This window comes from Balaenoptera ricei, chromosome 1, assembly GCF_028023285.1.
Source record: "Balaenoptera ricei isolate mBalRic1 chromosome 1, mBalRic1.hap2, whole genome shotgun sequence".
NCBI lineage: Eukaryota > Metazoa > Chordata > Mammalia > Artiodactyla > Balaenopteridae > Balaenoptera > Balaenoptera ricei.
Window position 1 is genome coordinate 13937890 of NC_082639.1, and position 17667 is coordinate 13955556.

Below are 17667 nucleotides of genomic sequence, written 5' to 3' on the forward strand. Positions count from 1 at the left end.
CAAAATAATGACTCCCATTTGTTGTCACTCTGTGCTAGGCCCCCAGATCTACATGCCAGGCTAGGAATGAGAGATGGCCCCTGCCCTTGAGAAGCCCATGATCTAATGAGGAAGAGAAACACGTACATGGAACATTACAGTGATAAGGGCTTGAAAAGGTGAACAAGATGGGGTGGGAGCCCCTAATTCTACCTGCAGAGGTTACAGGATTAGGCTTTACGAGCTTTGCAGAGGAGGCCACATTTGCGTTGAGGCTAAAAGGATGAGTTGGATTTCACTGGACAGGCCAAGAAAGGGATAGCAGAACAGCATGTAGAAGGTCCTCAGGTAAGGCAGTAGCTAGCATGTTCTGGATCAGCCAACAGCCTGCTGTGACCAGGACACAGGGGGGCTGTCAAGGAGGACGAGGAGACCATGGTGAGAAGGTGGCAGGATCACATCATGATGGGCCTTAGCAGCCAGCGGAAGGCCACCCCTAATCCCCAGTGCTAGCCTTCCTTCAAGTGTCATCTGGTTTGACAGGATGCTCCCAGAACCATGAGATTCCGTGGCCAAGGAAGTTTGGGAAGCACCACACACTTTTGTTCCTTCCAGAAGCTGCATGGGTGTCTGAGAAACCTTGTAGTAAAGAAAGCTGCCACTCCACTATATATAAAATAGATAGACAACGAGGTCCTACTGCACAGCACAGGGAACTATATTCAATATCTTATAATAACCTATCATGGAAAAGAATCTGAAAAAGAATATATATAGCCTTATTCTTATATATATGTATAAGAAGATATATACACATAAATATATGCATAACTGAATCACTTTGCTGTACACCTGAAACTAACACAACATTGTAAATCAACTATACTCCAATAAAAAAATAAATAAATAAAAAGAAAAGAAAGCTGCTTATTTCTGCTGATCCTAGTCACCCCCAAACCTATCTGACCCCGGATGCCTCCTCTGACCCATGAGTACCCCCTGTGATCAGCATTCCAGGGACAAACACTTCAGGAAACATCTCTGAGTGCCATAGCCAGGGCGGTGACAGGGGAAGGCCACGTGACCATTGCTCTTTCCCGTGTCTTCAAGCCCCGAGAGGCCTGCAACCTGAGGATGGCAATAATAATAGTAATAGTAACCGACATTAACTGAGCACTTGCCATGACCTGAGCTGGGCCCCATGCCTAAGTGCTCTGTGTACCATCTCACCAAATTGTCATACTATTATTATTCCCATTTTACAGATGGGGAAACTCAGGCACAGGGAAGTAGGAATTTGCCTATGATCTCTCTATCAGTGGGTGGAGGAACCAGGATTCAAACCCCAGTCCGCCAAACCCTGAGGCCCCAGAGCTGTCCCTGTACTGTAGCTCCAGTCTGCAGGGAAGACCCCCATCCTACATCAGGATGACGTGAGAAAGGAGTCTTTCTTTCTCATTTAGGAAAAAGTCTCAAGGTGCCAGCTCCTCTACCCTTCATGGGGACTGCATCATTTCTAAAACGACAAAGTCAAGTCAATCCAATTCAGCAAACAATTCCAGACTCCCGTTTTGCACAAGGGGCTTCTGAGGGTGTGAGAGGAGAGTCAGTCCCTGGCTGCCAGTAATCCCACTCCTCCTGGAGGCTCTGATCACATAATTCCTGAGCAGAAGTGACTTTGGAAATCACACAGTCTCCCAAACTCTGATTGAAAGAAAAGCCAGACAATGAGATACCACTACACACCTATTGGAACGGCCAAAATCCAGAACACTGACACCACCAAATGTTGGTGAGGATGTGGAGCCACAGGAACTCACATTCACTGCTGGTGGGATGCAAAATGGTACAGTCACTTTGGAAGACAGTTTGGCGGTTTCTTACAAAACTAAGCATACTCTTACCATACCATCCAGCAGTCACGCTCCTCGGTATTTACCCAAAGGAGATGAAAACTTATGTCCACACGAAAACCTGCACATGGATGTTTACAGCAGCTTTATTCATAATTGCCAAAACTTGAAACAACCGGGATGTCCTTCGGTAGGTGAATGGATAAAGAAACTGTGGCATAGCCAGATAATGGAACATCATTCAGCACTAAAAAGAAATGAGCTATCAAGCCATCAAAAGACATGCAGTAAACTTAAACGCATAAGCAGCCAGTCTGAAAAAGTTGTATGATTCTAACTATATGACAGTCTGGAAAAGGCAAAACTATGGAGACAGTCAAAAGATCAATGGTTGCCAGAGTCTGGGAAAGAGGGAGCACAGAGGATTTTTAGGGCAGTGAAACTAATCTGTGCGATACTACAAAAGTGGATACAAGTCATTTTACATTTGTCAAAACTCACAGAGTGCCTGCCGAAAACGCCTTGCGGGGAGGTTGAGCCGCTTGCACCATGTCTGAAATGAACGAGCTGTCCGAGCTCTATGAGGAAAGCAATGACCTGCAGATGGATGTGATGCCTGGCGAGAGTGACCTTCCGCAGATGGAGGTAGGCGGCGGGAGCCGGGAGCCATCCCTGAACCCCTCCCGCGCCGGGGCCCAGCCACAGCTGGAGGAGGAAGGCCCGATGGAGGAGGAGGCCGCCCAGCCAATGGCGTAGCCGCTGGGGCAGCGAGGCCTCGCCAGCCGGCCCGGCCCTGGGGAGCAGCCAGGCCAGATCGCGGGCCCTGATTTCGAGAGCGAGGACGAGGGCGAGGAATTCGATGACTGGGAGGACGACTACGACTATCCGGAAGAGGAGCAGCTGAGTGGTGCAGGCTACAGAGTATCCGCGGCCCTTGAAGAAGCCAACAAGATGTTTTTGAGAACCTCCAGAGCCAGAGAAGCAGCTCTGGATGGCGGGTTTCAGATGCATTACGAGAAGACCCCGTTTGATCAGTTGGCTTTTATCGAAGAGCTTTTTTCACTCATGGTTGTCAATCGTCTGACCGAAGAGCTCGGCTGCGATGAGATTATTGATAGAGAGTAGTTAAACGCTGGGAAGAGAGGAGGAAACTACTTGAGGAGAGACCTGGCATTCCACTGTCTCTTGGGTTCATTCCAAATAGTTCCGTGCCAATGAAAAACTTGGTCTTAAAAAAAAAAAAATTTTTTTTTTTTTGTAGAATAAAGTAGTGACTGCACAGTTATGAAAAAGGAAGAAAATTGTTAAAGAAAAAGGATCTTAATACTGTTGAAATCTGTTTTCAAGAATGTCCTAAAACATTTATGGCTTTGACTTTGTTATTGATCCAGATTAATTTCCTTGCATTGAGGAAAATACCTTTCGTATGTTACTGTAAGGGGTGGCTTTGCAAGAGTAAGTCATGACCAAGACAGACTGCCAGTACAAGAGCCCACTGATATTAATTATATGAGAAAAAGTAACTAATTTATCCAGCTTAGGACCTGAGATGTTTTTGAGTTATTTGGACTGAAAGCATATTGAGAAAACTGTCAGGTTCCATTTTGTGATCTATCCAAGCCATGGTTATCAAAAGCTAAATTTTTGGTGTAAAATAAATCAAGTATTCTTCAGCATCCCGAAAGGATAATCAAACCCCAAAAGAAATACGTATCATGTGTGCTATATCTTAAAATGTGTTTCCAAGAGCATCTGAGATTTTGTTTGTACGTGTATCTTGATCATTTTTAAAGCTACTGTAATCTTTAATTCAAGAAAATTCATTGTCTTGAACATTTTTAAGAGTCAAAAATTAAGATGTCCTTAATAAGTTTCAAATTTAGACATTAATGTGTATGTGAATGTACAAAGAAAACAAACTATTTCTAACATCCGTATATACTAGAGAAATAGTCTCTTTTACTTGCTCTGTTTTTCATTTTTTACAGGCAAAAGACTCTGGTTGAACTTCATAATGTAAGAACTGTTAAGTGAAAATTGTCCAGTAAAAGGAAAGCCCTACACCTAAAAAAAGACTTCATGAACAACCCTTAAAGGTTTTAAACCTGCCCACCTTGGTATCTGAAGTTTCCCTCTGTCTCCTCCTCTACTTGTTATTGGTTATGCACCAGCATTGGGGATAATAAAAATTTCTTGTTCTGTGAAAAAAAAAAACAAAAACAAAAAAAAAACAAAAAACTCACAGAGTGTACAAGATCAAGAGTGAATCCTAAATGTAAACTGCAGACTCTGGCTGATTATAAGGTGGAGGTTCATAAATTATAAAAAATGTACCACTCTGGTGGGGAAGACTGTGTGTGTCGAGCAGGGAAAGTGTAGGAAATCTATGTACCTTCCCTTCAGTTTTCCTGTGAACTGAAAAACTGCTCTAAAAAAAAAAAAGAAAATAGTCTTTAAAAAAAAAAGAAAAAAAAGCTGATGTCAAATCCCCAAATTTAGAACTGGGGGTGGGAGCCCTGGAGCTCACCTGCAGAACTTTCCCTCCCCCCTCCCCTGGGAGCTCCAGGTAGGAGAAATAGGAACAAATAAAGCACTGTGAAATCACAGGAGAAGGAAATGAATTTCGCCAGGGAAAGCTCCTTCAAAGAGGTGGGCCTGACCTGAGCTGGAAACTGGGGCGAAGGTCTGCAGGCAGAGAGTTCCCAGTGTGTTTAATGAGGCAGGTTCTGGGAGGTGTGGGGTGGAAGCAATGGGAGGAAGGTGATAAAAGCTCTGTGTTCACTCACACCCCACCCCACCCCACCTCCAGCATCCTCCCCCAGCCCTTTCTGGGCTACGAGGACAGGGCAGGTGGCAGGGCCAGACCCCAAGGCCAAGCTTTACCTCTTTCTGCGGCAAGCGTCTGAATATCTTCTCTGAAACTGGAGACTTTCCTACTGACCTGGTTGTTGTTGGCAGGCCTGGCCTGAATTCCAGGGGACAGGGAAGGCTGGAAATGCCACCTTGAAAAGGTCACCTGCCCTGTCCCAAAGCCTGGGATCCCGCCAGGTCAGGAATGCACCTTGCCCCTGGCAGAGCCTCCAAACACAGACCAGGAAATGCTCCGTCTAGCACCTGTGAGAGGCGGCACAGGACGCAGTTAACAACCCTGTAGTGGGCGGTAAAGCCTTCACGGCCTGAGCTCTGCTTCCAAAGCTGTGGGATCTCGAGAAAGCAGCTCTCCCTCTCTGAGCCTGGATCTTCATCCACAATGAGGGGATAGTGGCATATGTGTCATGAGGTTCTTACAAGGATCTCACGAGATTGTGGATGTGGCCATGTCCTGTTAACAGTACAGGGCTTTGTGCGGTGTCAGGGGCCACAGAAACATCAGGTATTCTTTTGAGCACTCAGCACACAGCCCCTCACATGGGGTACCACCTGAATTCACACACACACAGTAGGGTGCCACCTGAATTCACTTACGCGTGGTAGGGTAAGTCACTGCAGCTGGTGCACTTCAGAGGATGCGGAAGTGGCCAAATGCGCGTCATTAACTCTTACTGTAAAACCCCCTTTCTCACAACTCCTGGGGTTTGAATCAGAACGGGGTGGGGACAGCAGTTTAGACAAACCCCACCACCCTCCAGTAACTCACCACGAAGTCTGAGAATTATAGCCATGAAGCAGACCCCCAAAGGCCAATTCTTTCTCAAGTTTAAGGGCAATTTGGAGTTATATTAACTATCATTTGAAAGCCCCTACTGTGTGCCACCTACTTCACATGAATGATTTGGAAGTATATGCCCTTCAGGTTCTAGATACGAACGGGGACGCCCGGAACAGTTGAGTGATCTGCTCTTGGTCACAGTAAATCAGGGGCAGATCAGGCTGCCAATCCAGGTCTCTCTGAAGCCAACTCTCTGCCACTGCTTCTCCACTTTGCAGTGTAAAGGGAAGACTGCAGGAGTTTTGAGTGACAGCTACTTCTGAGCAATCCCAGAGGCCTTCCTGGAAGGGGTGGGGGTCAGAGGCCTACCCAGGTCCCGGGAGAGTACTGAACAGTCCCCAAGCCTCCCAGGCAGTGCTGGCCCAACCACCGGACAATGAGGGAAGAACCCTCTGCCTGCACGCCCCTCATTTGATCTTTGTCTCTGCGGCGTGGATTTAAGATGCACCAACCCTCAGTGCTCCGGGGGGTTCATCTAAACATGATTAAACAACCATTAGGCCTTTTCGGTTGGGAAATGGAGATTTACAGACTTCCAAACCTCCATTTAAATGCAAATGCAGCGTCTGCCTGGAACCATGGAACTGAGTAGCCATAAAGTCACCGTGTCCCCTCGCTCCCGCTGCGCTGGGCCACCTCGGGCCCCCATTTAATCTGAGGGGCGCTGCGGACACCCCCTGGAACCAGGGGGGACAGGGGACAGGGCCCGCAGTGATGCACACGAGTTGACACCTCACCTTCCTTCATCGCCTTTCCTGGCCCTGGCGGGAGTGCAGATGTTAACCTCCAGCCCGGCCAGGCTGACCTTGTCTAGGTCACACACACAGCTGGGAAATCCTGTAGCCAGGACTCAGTCCCCTGCCTGCCTGGTTCTGGAGCCTCAAGAAGACCAGACTCTGTGTTGAGTCACACCCCCCAGGTCCTCTGAGCAAGGGGCCCAGGAAATAGTCATTGAGGTGAAAGCAAAGAAAAACCTACCACTCAGGTTAAGCTAATAGCAACAGGGGCCATTTTATTGAGTACCTACTATGTGCCAGGCAGAGAAGGAACCATTTCATCCTCCCAAGACCTTATGAGGTAGGTTTTAGGATCCTCATTTCTAAAGGGGGAAATTCAGAGGGACTCAGGGAGGTGAGGGGCCTGTGGAGTCACTCATGGGGGAGAAGTTGAACCCAAGTCTAGCTGATTCCCAGATCTAACCACTTCTCCAGGCTTTGCCATTCAGCTCCTGTGTGACCTTTGGCAAGTGACTTGACCTCTCTGGGCTTCTGTTTTTCTGGATCTAAAATGGGTCTAATAATAGTATCCACTTCATAGGATCTTGGATCTGGGGATTAATGAGGGAGTTAGTATGAATCAAAGAACTGGGACCAGTATCTGGTGCATAGAAAGAACTTAACAAGTATTAGCAACAGTTATTAATTACTCTACACTCAGAAAGTCCCAGCCCTAAGACAGGCACAGACTACACACTGTGGGGATTTCGAGGAGATACAGATTTCATACCCTGGGGGTGAAATCAGGGACAGCCTCTTAGAAAAGGCAGCCCTTGTAATGGACCTTGGGGGTGGACAGGGGAGGGAAGCAGGGAAGGGAACAGCTGGAGAATGTGAGTCAGGGGTCAGGGAATGGGCAGTTGTCCAGCAAGACTGACCCTAGGTGGCACCTACAGGAGACGGGCACTGGAGGGTGCAAACGTCAGCTGGGGCCAGGCTGTTGAAGGCCTTGAATTCCAAGCTGGGAAACGGGTAATGTGTTTTGCAGGCAGGATTTGGAACAGATAACGTGGTGGGCGGGAAGAGAAGGGAGTGACCGTGGACATGCACTTGCTGCATGCCGGGTGCTGTGCTGCATCAATTTCATACACGATCTCATTCTCTCCTCAAAGCAATCTTGTTGGGTTTATGACCATTACTCATGTTTCAGGTGAGTTGGCTGTGGCCCAGAGGCGTTAGGAACCATACCTAAGGTCACCAGGACAGGGGAGGTGGAGCTGGCCTGCAAACCCAGGGAGGATACTGCTCCCCTCCCAGCCCCAGCCCTGCTTCTCTCTGACACTGAACTTTGCAGTCTGGGTGCCTGGAAGAAAAGGATGCTCGGGTAACCAACTCATCCTGGTTTGCTCGGTACTCTCCTGGTTTGAAAATAAAGTCTCTGGAAACTCTCTTGTCTTGAGCCAGCCAGGTTGATCGGTTCACCCCAGCGATGACCCAGAAATGGGACAAAGGGATAGAGGGGTGGGAGGGAGCTGAGAAAATGATGGATGAAGTTTTTTGACATGTTGAGTTGGGTCTCCAGGGAGCAGACCCGGCCACTGCTTTGACACAAGGTCAGGCCAGAGACCCAGATTTGGGGCTCAACCATAGAGAACCGGGGAGCCCCCAGGACCCACTCAATCACCCGAGCCATGCCTTGAGAGAGGGATCCGACTCGAGGGAGGAAGGGGTCCTCCTTCCCAGGACAGAGATGACACAGGAAGAGCATGGGACTCACAGTTCTGCCTTCCAGCCAGCCTGTTAAGCAGGGTTCAGAAGACCATTCTTGTCCCTGGATGGCTTCTTAGCTATAGGTATTTATGGGGCATTTGCTCAAGGCTTAGATGCAAGAAATCACGTTCACATGGGGATATTTTCCAGCATCAGGCCTTCCCCTTATTTCTGCAATCTGTCCGATTGGCCAGTGGGCAAAGTCCTGTTCAGTGGTGCCAGGGAGGAGACAGCACAAGCAATTTCTTTCTGTTTCTGCCCTCTCTTCACTTCCTCCCAGCCACTCTGTCTCTGGCCACTGTTTGCTTCTGATCTTTGACCCCAGAGACGGACCACAAAGGGTGACAGATGTCAGGGCCAGCTGTGCACACAGGGCAGTGCATCCCCCAGGGAGAGGCCTGAGCTGGGGTCGATGGGGAAGAAAGTGACAGATTCCTCCTTAGCATCTAAGTACAGACACACTACCAGGGCAGGGATGGGGGCGGCTCATCCACTCACCTGGCCTGAGGTTTGGGGGCACAGAGCACAGGTCCAGAAGACCCCAAACTGTAGGTCTAGCTTGTACAGCCATTGACTTACTCTGTGACCCCGAGCAAGTTGCTTCCCTTCTTTGGGCCTCAGTTTACTCATCTGTCAAATAGGCCCATAGCATCTCATGGGACGTTGGCTGTGGGGTCCAAGGTCAGAGTCTGGCCAAAAGATGATGTGAGGTAGTGTCACAGACAGGAGGAAACGAGGGCAAGGGGAAGGGCCGGGAACAGTGACAGGGCTACAGATGAGGTATTCGGAGGAGGGCGCCCAGCTGGGTGGAGAAGACAGTTGGCGAGACAGGTGAGAGCGTGTTGAAAACGGGAGCTCGATGTGGACTCATCAATCAGCTTTTATATCCCCTGCCCTTCCCTCCCACCCTCCCCGCCCCTCCCAGCCCCTGTGAATAATTGCAGCGGACACCGATTAAGAGGACCCAGCCCCTGGGCTTCTTTGTTTGAAGTCCTCCTGGTGAATTATGCAGGAGGCTGTGGGAGACGCAGAGCTGGGATCGCTTCATTATTGATGAGAGATGACGGGTCCTCTGCTGACAGCCTGCCTAAGAGATATGATTAGCTTGTAAAAAATTAATCACTGTTCTCGGGGAGGACACAGATTCAAACCCCGAGGAGTGGTGTTATCTATCGATGTTCCCTAATTTCAGGGGACTTTGAAAAGGTTTTAGGCAACTTGGAGGAGACAATTAAATTCAATTAGCATCACACGTGCTGAAATGTCACTCCCTCCTGGGAGGCAGGCACGGGGTGGTCCAGGAGGTAGGGGCTGCAGGTGGATGTGGGGAGGGTGTCTCTGACTCTTTACGCCCTTGGGAGGCTCCTTCCTCTCTGTCCTCTCTCCAGGTGATCCATGCTCACCAATGACTTCAATTACTACCTAGACTCCGATGACTCACACATCTATGGCTGCAGCCTGGACCTCTCCCCAGAGCTCCCATCCATGTATTCAGCTGCTTTCTCAACACCTTCTCTGGGCTATCTCAAAGGCACCTCCAACTCAAAGGATCGCCCACCCATCCCCTATCCTCCCTACCTTCATACCTGTCTTCCCCCAGGTCCTCTTTCTTAATGAAGGGTACCACCCTCAACCAAATCCATCACCGTGACCTGTTGGTTTAACTCCTGAGCATTTCTGGAATGCACTCACTTCCCTCCATGTCCTGCTCCCACCACCCTAGCCCGCACCGCCTTCCTCTCTCACCTGGATGACACCCGTAGCCTCCTCACAGGTATCAGATACTTCTGGCCTCTTGCCTCATCCTCTCAGCCTCTCTGATTTCACCTGTGGTTGGAGTGGACGGTTCCTGTGAGATGTGATTCCCTGCCCTCTGACATAGTCTGGTCTCAGGTGTGCGCCATCATTGTTTTCCCTGCCGGCCCCAGGGCTCCTCTGATGTTGCAGGGAGGGGAGGGAGGGGCGGGTGCTGTGCTCATGCCCATGCCCAGCTCAGAAGTGTGGGAACATCAGCACCCCTGATGGATGATGTCCCAGCCTCCTATCTGAGGTGGGTGGGCAATTCTGGGAGGCCTTGCGCTCAGGAGGTCCCAGCTGAATGGAGCCCCTGTGGCCGAGAGCAGTGTCCCAATAAGCCCTGTCTCATCCTTGGTTCATCCATCACTCCTGTTCCCAGAGATCACTCCCCATAAACTACCTGCCCCCAAGTCCTTGTCTTGGCTCTGCTTGCTAGGATCCCAAGCTAAGACATCCTGCTTCCGCTCTGGCGCCCTCTTCTCTGTTCTCCCCACCATGTTAATGATCTTCACAAACACATCTGATCATGTCATCCTTCCCCTTAAATCCTCCAAGATTTCCCAGTACCCTCAGGATCAAAGAAAACCCCCAAGCGTGGTCCCCAAGAGCCCGAATCATCTGACTCCTCCCACCCTGTTCCCCGTCATTTACCGGACCCTCGACCCTCGTGTTCACCATGACCATCCTGCCACAGAGCCTTTGCCCACGCTGTGCCCACTGCCTGGAGCCCTTTGCCCCACCTCCTTTGATCTGTAGCTCATGTTCATCCTTCAGCTCTCACCCAGCGGTGGTGTCTGCCAGAAGTTTCCCTGACCCTCTTGACAAGGTTAGACCTATTCTCTCATCAGTCTCATAGCACCGGACCCCTCTCCTCTTACTGCTAATCGAGAGCTGTGATTTCACAAATTTCACTTTTTTTTCAGGGGTGGTTTGATTAAAGTCTGCCTTCCCTGTTAGGAGGGGGTGTCGTGAAGACAGACTGTGTCCGGCAACTGTAGGGCCAGCACAGTAGCATGTCAGGAAGGAAGGAAAGACAGAGGGAAGGAGAAGGAGGGAGGGAGAGAGGAGGGAGGGAGGGAGAGAGGAGGGAGGGAGGGGGAGAGGAGGGAGGGAGGAAAGGAAGGAAGGAAGGGAGGGAGGGAGGGAGTCAACCGTGAGCTGATTACAAATCTTTCTCTACACCAGACTTCACCGCTTCCCCAGTGCAAGCAGAGAAATCAAAGCTACCTAGCAAGGCCTCCACTAAACCCCAATTTCTCCCTAACATCATTCCCTTTATCCCCCCCCCCCCCATACACCCCTGGCTCCAGCCAGTCCGAGCTGCTTGCACATCTCCATTTGGTCCTCTTTGGGGAGCACCCGTTCGAACTTAAGCTCCACGAGCCATAGCGACTCCTACACACAGCAAGGGTTCCGTGACTGTTTATTGACTGAATGGAGGACCTTCCACATACCACCACCACGCCCCACCCTGGCTCTGCCTATCTTGTTCCTGAAAAACTGTCTCCTGTGTGTCAGGTGCTCTGTGGGCCTGTTCTGGGCACTCCCCACAGACCCTTCCTAGTTTACAGATGAGGGAAGTTGGGGCTCAGATGTAAAGCCGTTTGCCCCAGGTCACACCGCTTGAGAATAGCAGAATGTGGATATCAACCCAGGCTTTTCACACCAGGCCCACTGCCCAGGGTCCCTGCCTCCCATCACCTCCAGTGTCCATATTCTCCCTGTTCCTGGAGGGCCAATTCAAATGCCGCCCCTTCCTGGAAGACTTCCATGATCACCATGTCCCTGGCTGTAACAAGTGTTTCTTACTCTGAAAAGCCAACAGAGCCTTTGTTTATTGGTTTTGATTTCGATTTTCTTTTAAGAGCTTTATTGAGGAATAATTTACATACCATTCAGTTCTAAGTGAATGACTCAACTATCAAGCCTGTTTTTAAACCCCGACCTGACCTGTATTGATTTCTAGCTGTGGTCATTATTCACACAACTCTCAGCTCCCTGCTGCAGATGGGACCAGGGCATCCACATCTCTGGGCCCCCCGCTAGCAGGGCCTGCACCCTGTGGGTGCTGGGCGTGGTGAGTGAGCCCACACCTCATCGTCTCCCCCTGGGGGAAGGGAACTTGAAAGGATGACAATGGCTGATGTTTCACAGCAGCTGCTGGACGCCAGGCCCTGTGCTAAATATTCTACATGCGTGATCTAGCCAAGTGCACAGGTCTGCACGAGGTGGGGTGCGTTACCCCCGTCTTACAGATAAGGACACCGAAGCACAGAGAAAGTAAATAATGTGCCTAAATCACATAGCAAGTAGCAGCGCTGGGACTCAAAGCCAGGGGTCTGGCTCCAGAGGCTGGCTTTTACCCAAAGTGCTCTGATGTTAGGGTGACCAACAGTTCTGGTTTTCCCAGGGTGCAGGACATTCTGTTTCAAACCTAGGAGAGCCCCAGGCAAACTGGGACAAGTTGGTCACGCTCCACAATGTTTACACTTCTCATTCTAGTAAAGTCTGCTCTGAGCTCATAAGGAGCTCTTTAGATGGCTGTATCCCCACTACTCACTGGCCTCTGTGGCCACTGTCCAGGGCTCTTGGGAGATCATTCATGCCTCTCCTCGACCCCACCTGCCAGGTGAGGATTCCTGGGGGTGCTGGGTGTCAGGATCCAAGGGTAGAACCAGGAGAGCCGGCCTAGGAACTTGGACCCCACCCTGCTGTCAGGGGCTTCCAGGGGCTTGGAGTTCAGGACAAAGGAGGGCGGAGGAGCAGCTTGGAGGCTGGGGGGAGGCAAGTCTTCTGCTCATTGTCAGTGTGTTGAGTGGCCTCTGCTACACGACACCTCACCTTGCCCATCTGTTTAATGGGTAGGTCTCTGTTACGCAACCTCATCCTAAGGGCTTGACAGTTTGCTAAGTGTGTCCAAATCCATTGTCTGATGGGCCCCACAGCAGCCTGAGGAGCTGGGAGGCCAGAAATGATGATCCCATTTGATCATCAACAAGACAAAGGCTCAGAGAGGCAAAGTAAGTTGCCTGAGGTCACACAGCTTAAGAAGTAGCAGAACTAGGTTCACCCCAAAGCCATCACACTCCAAATCTTCACCATCCTGCTCTACGTCAAGGGGAGGGCAGGCAGCAGAGGCCTTGACCAGGACTCCAGTCCGGACTGGGGAGCAGGTGGGGATCTTGTGGAGGTGTAAGGGCCCCTATGGGGCCTTCCTGGGGCAGACCTCTCCCCCATATCCTCTGCTTTAGCTCCTCTCTGAAGGACCTAGATAATATTAATTGTATCTGATGCACATTTCCTGAGCTGCTTTACAGATGTGAAAATCTCCATCCAAATGGAAGATGTTCACCACTTGTTGACCATGAACACATAGCTCCCAGCCCTCCTGGAGCCTAAGGACTGATAATGTTAACCCCTGTGACACCGCCCTGTTACCTCACCATCAACCAATCAGAGAACTGTGCACGATCCGATCACATACCCTGTGACACCCCCTGCCTCACCTGGGCTTTAAAAAATGCTGTGCTGAAACCCTTTGGGGAGTTCAGGGTTTTGGGGGGCACGAGCCACCTGTTCTCCTTGCTCGGTGCTGCAATAAACATTTCTCTGCTCCAAACTCCAACAGTTCGGCATTGTTTGGCCTCACTGTGCATTGGTCACACAAACTGGCGTTTGGTAACGAAGGACTAAGTCCTGCTCGAGATTTAAGATGATGGAACCACTATGAGGTCAGCCATGTGGCCGCACAAATGAGGTGAGGTCCCGAGAAAAGAGGGGACCTACCCTGTCACATAGCTAAGCAGCAGCTGATATTCAAGCTCTCAAATGACTTGAACTGAGATTTATAGGAAAAGAGGACCCCCTCCTCCCGTGGGCTCCTGCCCCCTGAGTTTCCAGTCCTGCCACAGCCCCATCACACCTTTCATCTAGATCCTGGTCCCTGCTCCTTCTTCCCCAGGCCGCCACCCACCAGAAAGGTCCCTTCCTTCCTGGAACCCACCCAGTTTCCTCTTAATGTCAATAATATTAGATACAGCTAGTATGTATAGAGCATTCACTGTGTGCCTGGCACTGGGCTATGAACTTCTGTATATTTTTTTAATAATTCTCACAACCACCCCATGGTGGGTACTGACATACGCACACCTCCCACACACAGGTGAGACTGAGGCTTAAGGAGCTGATCATTGGCCCACCCTCTCACTGCCGAGTTTCTTTACCCATCTTTGGGGCAAGAGGAGGCTGATTCAGTTGGTACAGGGTGGGAACCAGGAATGTACATTTTTAGCAAGCACCCCAGGCAAGCATTGTGCCCTCCCATTCACAGCTGGGGAAACTGAGGCTTAGGGGAGGTACAAAACTGTCCCCGGTCACCCAGCTCACAAGCTGTAGAGCTGAGATTCAGATGCAAAGTCCAGGCTCCCTCGTAACTGAGTAGCAGGATACATGGTCCCCTCCGTCATACATGGTCAGAAGCCTGGGTTGCCCGGCTGGGAGGCCCAGGGTAGGAATCAGCCCTGCCCAGACCCAGGCTCAGGCCAGGGTCCCAGCCCTCCGTCCTCCCAGAGGCTAGGGAGTCCCAAGGCAAATGACTGAGGTCCACCTCCAAGAGCAGCCTGCAAGGACAAAGCTTCATGTGCTAGAATTGGAGCGGCGCCATTCACCTGCTTGAGGAGTTGCTACTATTGGCTGGTTTTTAATGATGCTAAATTAGTAGCTACACCCCTGCAGATCTGAGGTCGGGCCTGGAATTGACTGCATTAGCCAGGAATGGCTCCCAGAGCATCTTTGCCTCAGGGCTGGGGAAAGGGGAGTGAAGGGAAGGAGGCAGAAAAGACACAAAGGGTGGGTACAAATGGGAGCATCTAGAAGGAATCATTGGGCACTAAGACCTTCAGGCTAAAGGAAACAGGACAGATTCGCCACCCAGCACTTGACCTTGAGCCTACCTCCGCCTCCATGTGGACTAGGGTGTCTAACGATCAGAAGAAGGATACTCACCGCCATGGCTAGCATTTTCAGAGCACTTAATACATGCCAGGTCCTATTCCAAGTGCTTTCCATCTATTAACGAATTAATTTAATCCTCAGAACGGCTCTGTTAAGGTAAGTACTTGTGACCGTTATAATACATGACCACAAATTCTTTGACATTCAGCCCATCAAGAGGCATGGGCTATGTCCTCCGCCGCCCCCCACCCCTTGAGTCTGGGTGGGCTTGGAACTACTTCAACTAATAGAATACAGTGGAAAGTGAGGCCATGTGACTTTAAGAGGTAGATCAGCAAAGCCAAAGCAGCTTCTGCCTTGTTGGTGTGAATGTTCGTCTTGGAACCCTGAATATCCATGTGTGAAGTCTAACTGCTCTGAGGCCACCGTGCTGTGAGGGAGCTCAAGCTATTAACACATGGAGAGGCCACGTGGTGCTCTGGTCAGCAGTCCCAGAGGAGTCCAGCCCCAGCCACTCATGTCTGAGAACACAGAGACAAGCCATCCCCTCTCCGCCCTATCTAAATTCCTGACCTAAGAAACCATAAGCATAATAAAATGGTGGGTATTCTATGCCATGGAATTCGGAGGTGGTTTGTTACACAGCAGTAGACAATCAGAAGAATATTATTATCATCTCTGTTTCCTAGTTGAGGAAACTGATGTACCACAGGTAAGTGACAGAAATAAGATTCAGCCCAAGGCAGTCTGGTCCCAGTGTCCATGTGCTTAAAAACCCTCAATAAATGAGAGCTGTTATAATTACTATGGTCATTATTCCTATTATTTCTCTGGCCTAATCCCTAAGCCATGTTGACTCCAAAAACTCACTTTAGCAGCCAGAGATAATTAAAAGTAATTGTATTCTTTACTGAAGTCTCTCAAAGTATATTCAAGGTGATCCCAAATTTAGTCCCCAACCTTATTAAGAACACTTTTGGTCTCCCACTTGGCTTCTCCTCAAATCTATTTCCCCACATGGACCCACTTCCTCCACTCCACCCCTCCACATCTTATTTCCCAGCAAGAAAGAATTCTTCCTCTTTAGAAAAGGGGCCCAGGGGGCACCAGGCTGACAGTTGTAGGGTTCTCCCCTGTGAGCAGGGGACGTGTGCACAGTTAGGTAATGTTTCCGCCTCCCACTTGAATCATTTTTGTCCTGCCCCACGGTGTAAAGCCCTCAGCCCTTTTTGATCATTTCAAAAAGTTTGATAATATCACGAGTTTCCCAGAACCTCCTGGTGGGTTGAAGAAATCCCAGTATTCCAGGAAGGCAGTGGTTTTGTCAAGAGCCAACCTCTCCATCTGGATGTCCCCATAGATACATCTAGTTCAAGGTCTAACACTGAAGCTCCTTCTACCTCCTACCAGAGAGCCCTGGGTTCAAATCCCTGCCCAATGCTGTCTGGCCATGTCATCTTGTGCCTCAGTTTCCTTATCTGTAAAATAGGGGTAATAATAGTACTTACCACCATAGACCAGTGCCTTCCATGGGTTCAGTATTCATTAAATGACAGCTTTAAAATGGCATGTAACTGACACATAAGTAAATGCTCAATAAGCCTTAGTCATTAAACAAAGTCAACAAGGATTTCTTATTCTTTTAGCTCCCAGAGTTGTAGGGGGAAGTTAACATTGTATAGCTCTGGTAAGACTTCAGGGGAAAATGGTGTCCTCTCTCACTGCTGGTAGACGTGTAAATTGGCACCAACTTTCTGAAGGACAAATTTGCCCGTGTAAAATGCTATAGATCATTTACTTTGTTTATTGTCTGTTACCTACTACTGCCTTGGCCTGCTTTTTCGCAGCTATGACTCCAGTGCCTGGGGTAGTGCTTGGCATGTCACAGGCTCTCGGTATGTCTTGAATGAATGAATGAATTAATTAATAGGCCAAAATAATCCAGGATTTCTTTTGTTTAACTTTTAATTCAAGTATAGTTGATTTACAATGTTGTGTTAGTTTCAGGTGTACAGCAAAGTGATTCATTTACATATATATTCTTTTTCAGATTCTTTTCCATTATGGGTATTACAAGATATTGAATATTGTTCCCTGTGCTATACAGTAGGTCCTTGTTGTTTATCTATTTTATATATAGTAGTGTGTATCTGTTAATGCCAAATTCCTGATTTTATCCCTCCCCACTTGCCCTGACGCAGGATTTCTACTCCTAAGAAGCAATGTCAAACTTGTCAGCAAAAGCGTTATGTGCAAAATATTTCATGAGCATTGTTTACAGTGGTTAAAAAAAAAAAAAAAAGAAACAGCATCACATCTGTTGATCAGGTAGATGAAATAAATGACAATGCAGCCAAGAAGCACTGCCATCGAAAAGGATAATGCGGGGTGTACCCACTGATACTGAATGAGAGAAGCCAATAGCAAAATAGAATGTTTCACTTGATTTAATTTGTGTAAAACTGGGCAGGGGAAGGGGCAAATGAGAAAGTCTGGAATGGCGGCCTCCTCTTCTGGGTGGTGGGACTCCAGGGGATTGTTTTTCTTTCTGAATTGTTTGGATTTTTAGAGGGAAGATGGCAGCACCTACTAGCCACCAACATCATGGAAGACAGAGGGAAGGGAAACCACTTTCATTATTGCTACAGCAACAATAACTATAAAGTAAAAGATGCTAACAGTCATGTCAGTTACCATGCATTGAGTGCTCCCTCTATGCCTGGTTGAATGTGTTACATTTAATTCTCACCAGACCCCCTATTGGGTGGTGCAACCGCGGATACCAATTCAGTCGATAGTCATTTGCACCATCACGAATGACAACCACCAACCTCTGTGTGTGTCTACTATGGGTTTTAGGCCCATATATATATGAAATGACTTGTATGTG

At 49.1% G+C, this 17667-nt stretch overlaps 1 protein-coding gene and 1 long non-coding RNA gene across 3 annotated transcripts in view; one reads left to right on the top strand and one right to left on the bottom strand.

Annotated features, from left to right (window-relative positions):
* The window catches only part of LOC132359956 (uncharacterized), a 61146-nt gene that overhangs the window by 11088 nt on the left and 32391 nt on the right, over nucleotides 1-17667 (bottom strand). The window contains exon 1 of one of the 2 annotated variants that reach the window (XR_009500991.1): nucleotides 4716-4888. The exons of the other annotated variant lie outside the window; for it this stretch is intronic. This is a non-coding gene — a long non-coding RNA (uncharacterized LOC132359956). Of the gene's footprint in view, nucleotides 1-4715; nucleotides 4889-17667 lie in introns of those variants that run through there. 2 annotated transcript variants of the gene reach the window in all.
* Nucleotides 2346-3097, top strand: LOC132359954 (EP300-interacting inhibitor of differentiation 1-like). Its single transcript, XM_059914906.1, is given in 1 exon segment — nucleotides 2346-3097. A coding segment is annotated over 1 exon segment (576 nt). The 5' UTR covers nucleotides 2346-2381; the 3' UTR covers nucleotides 2958-3097.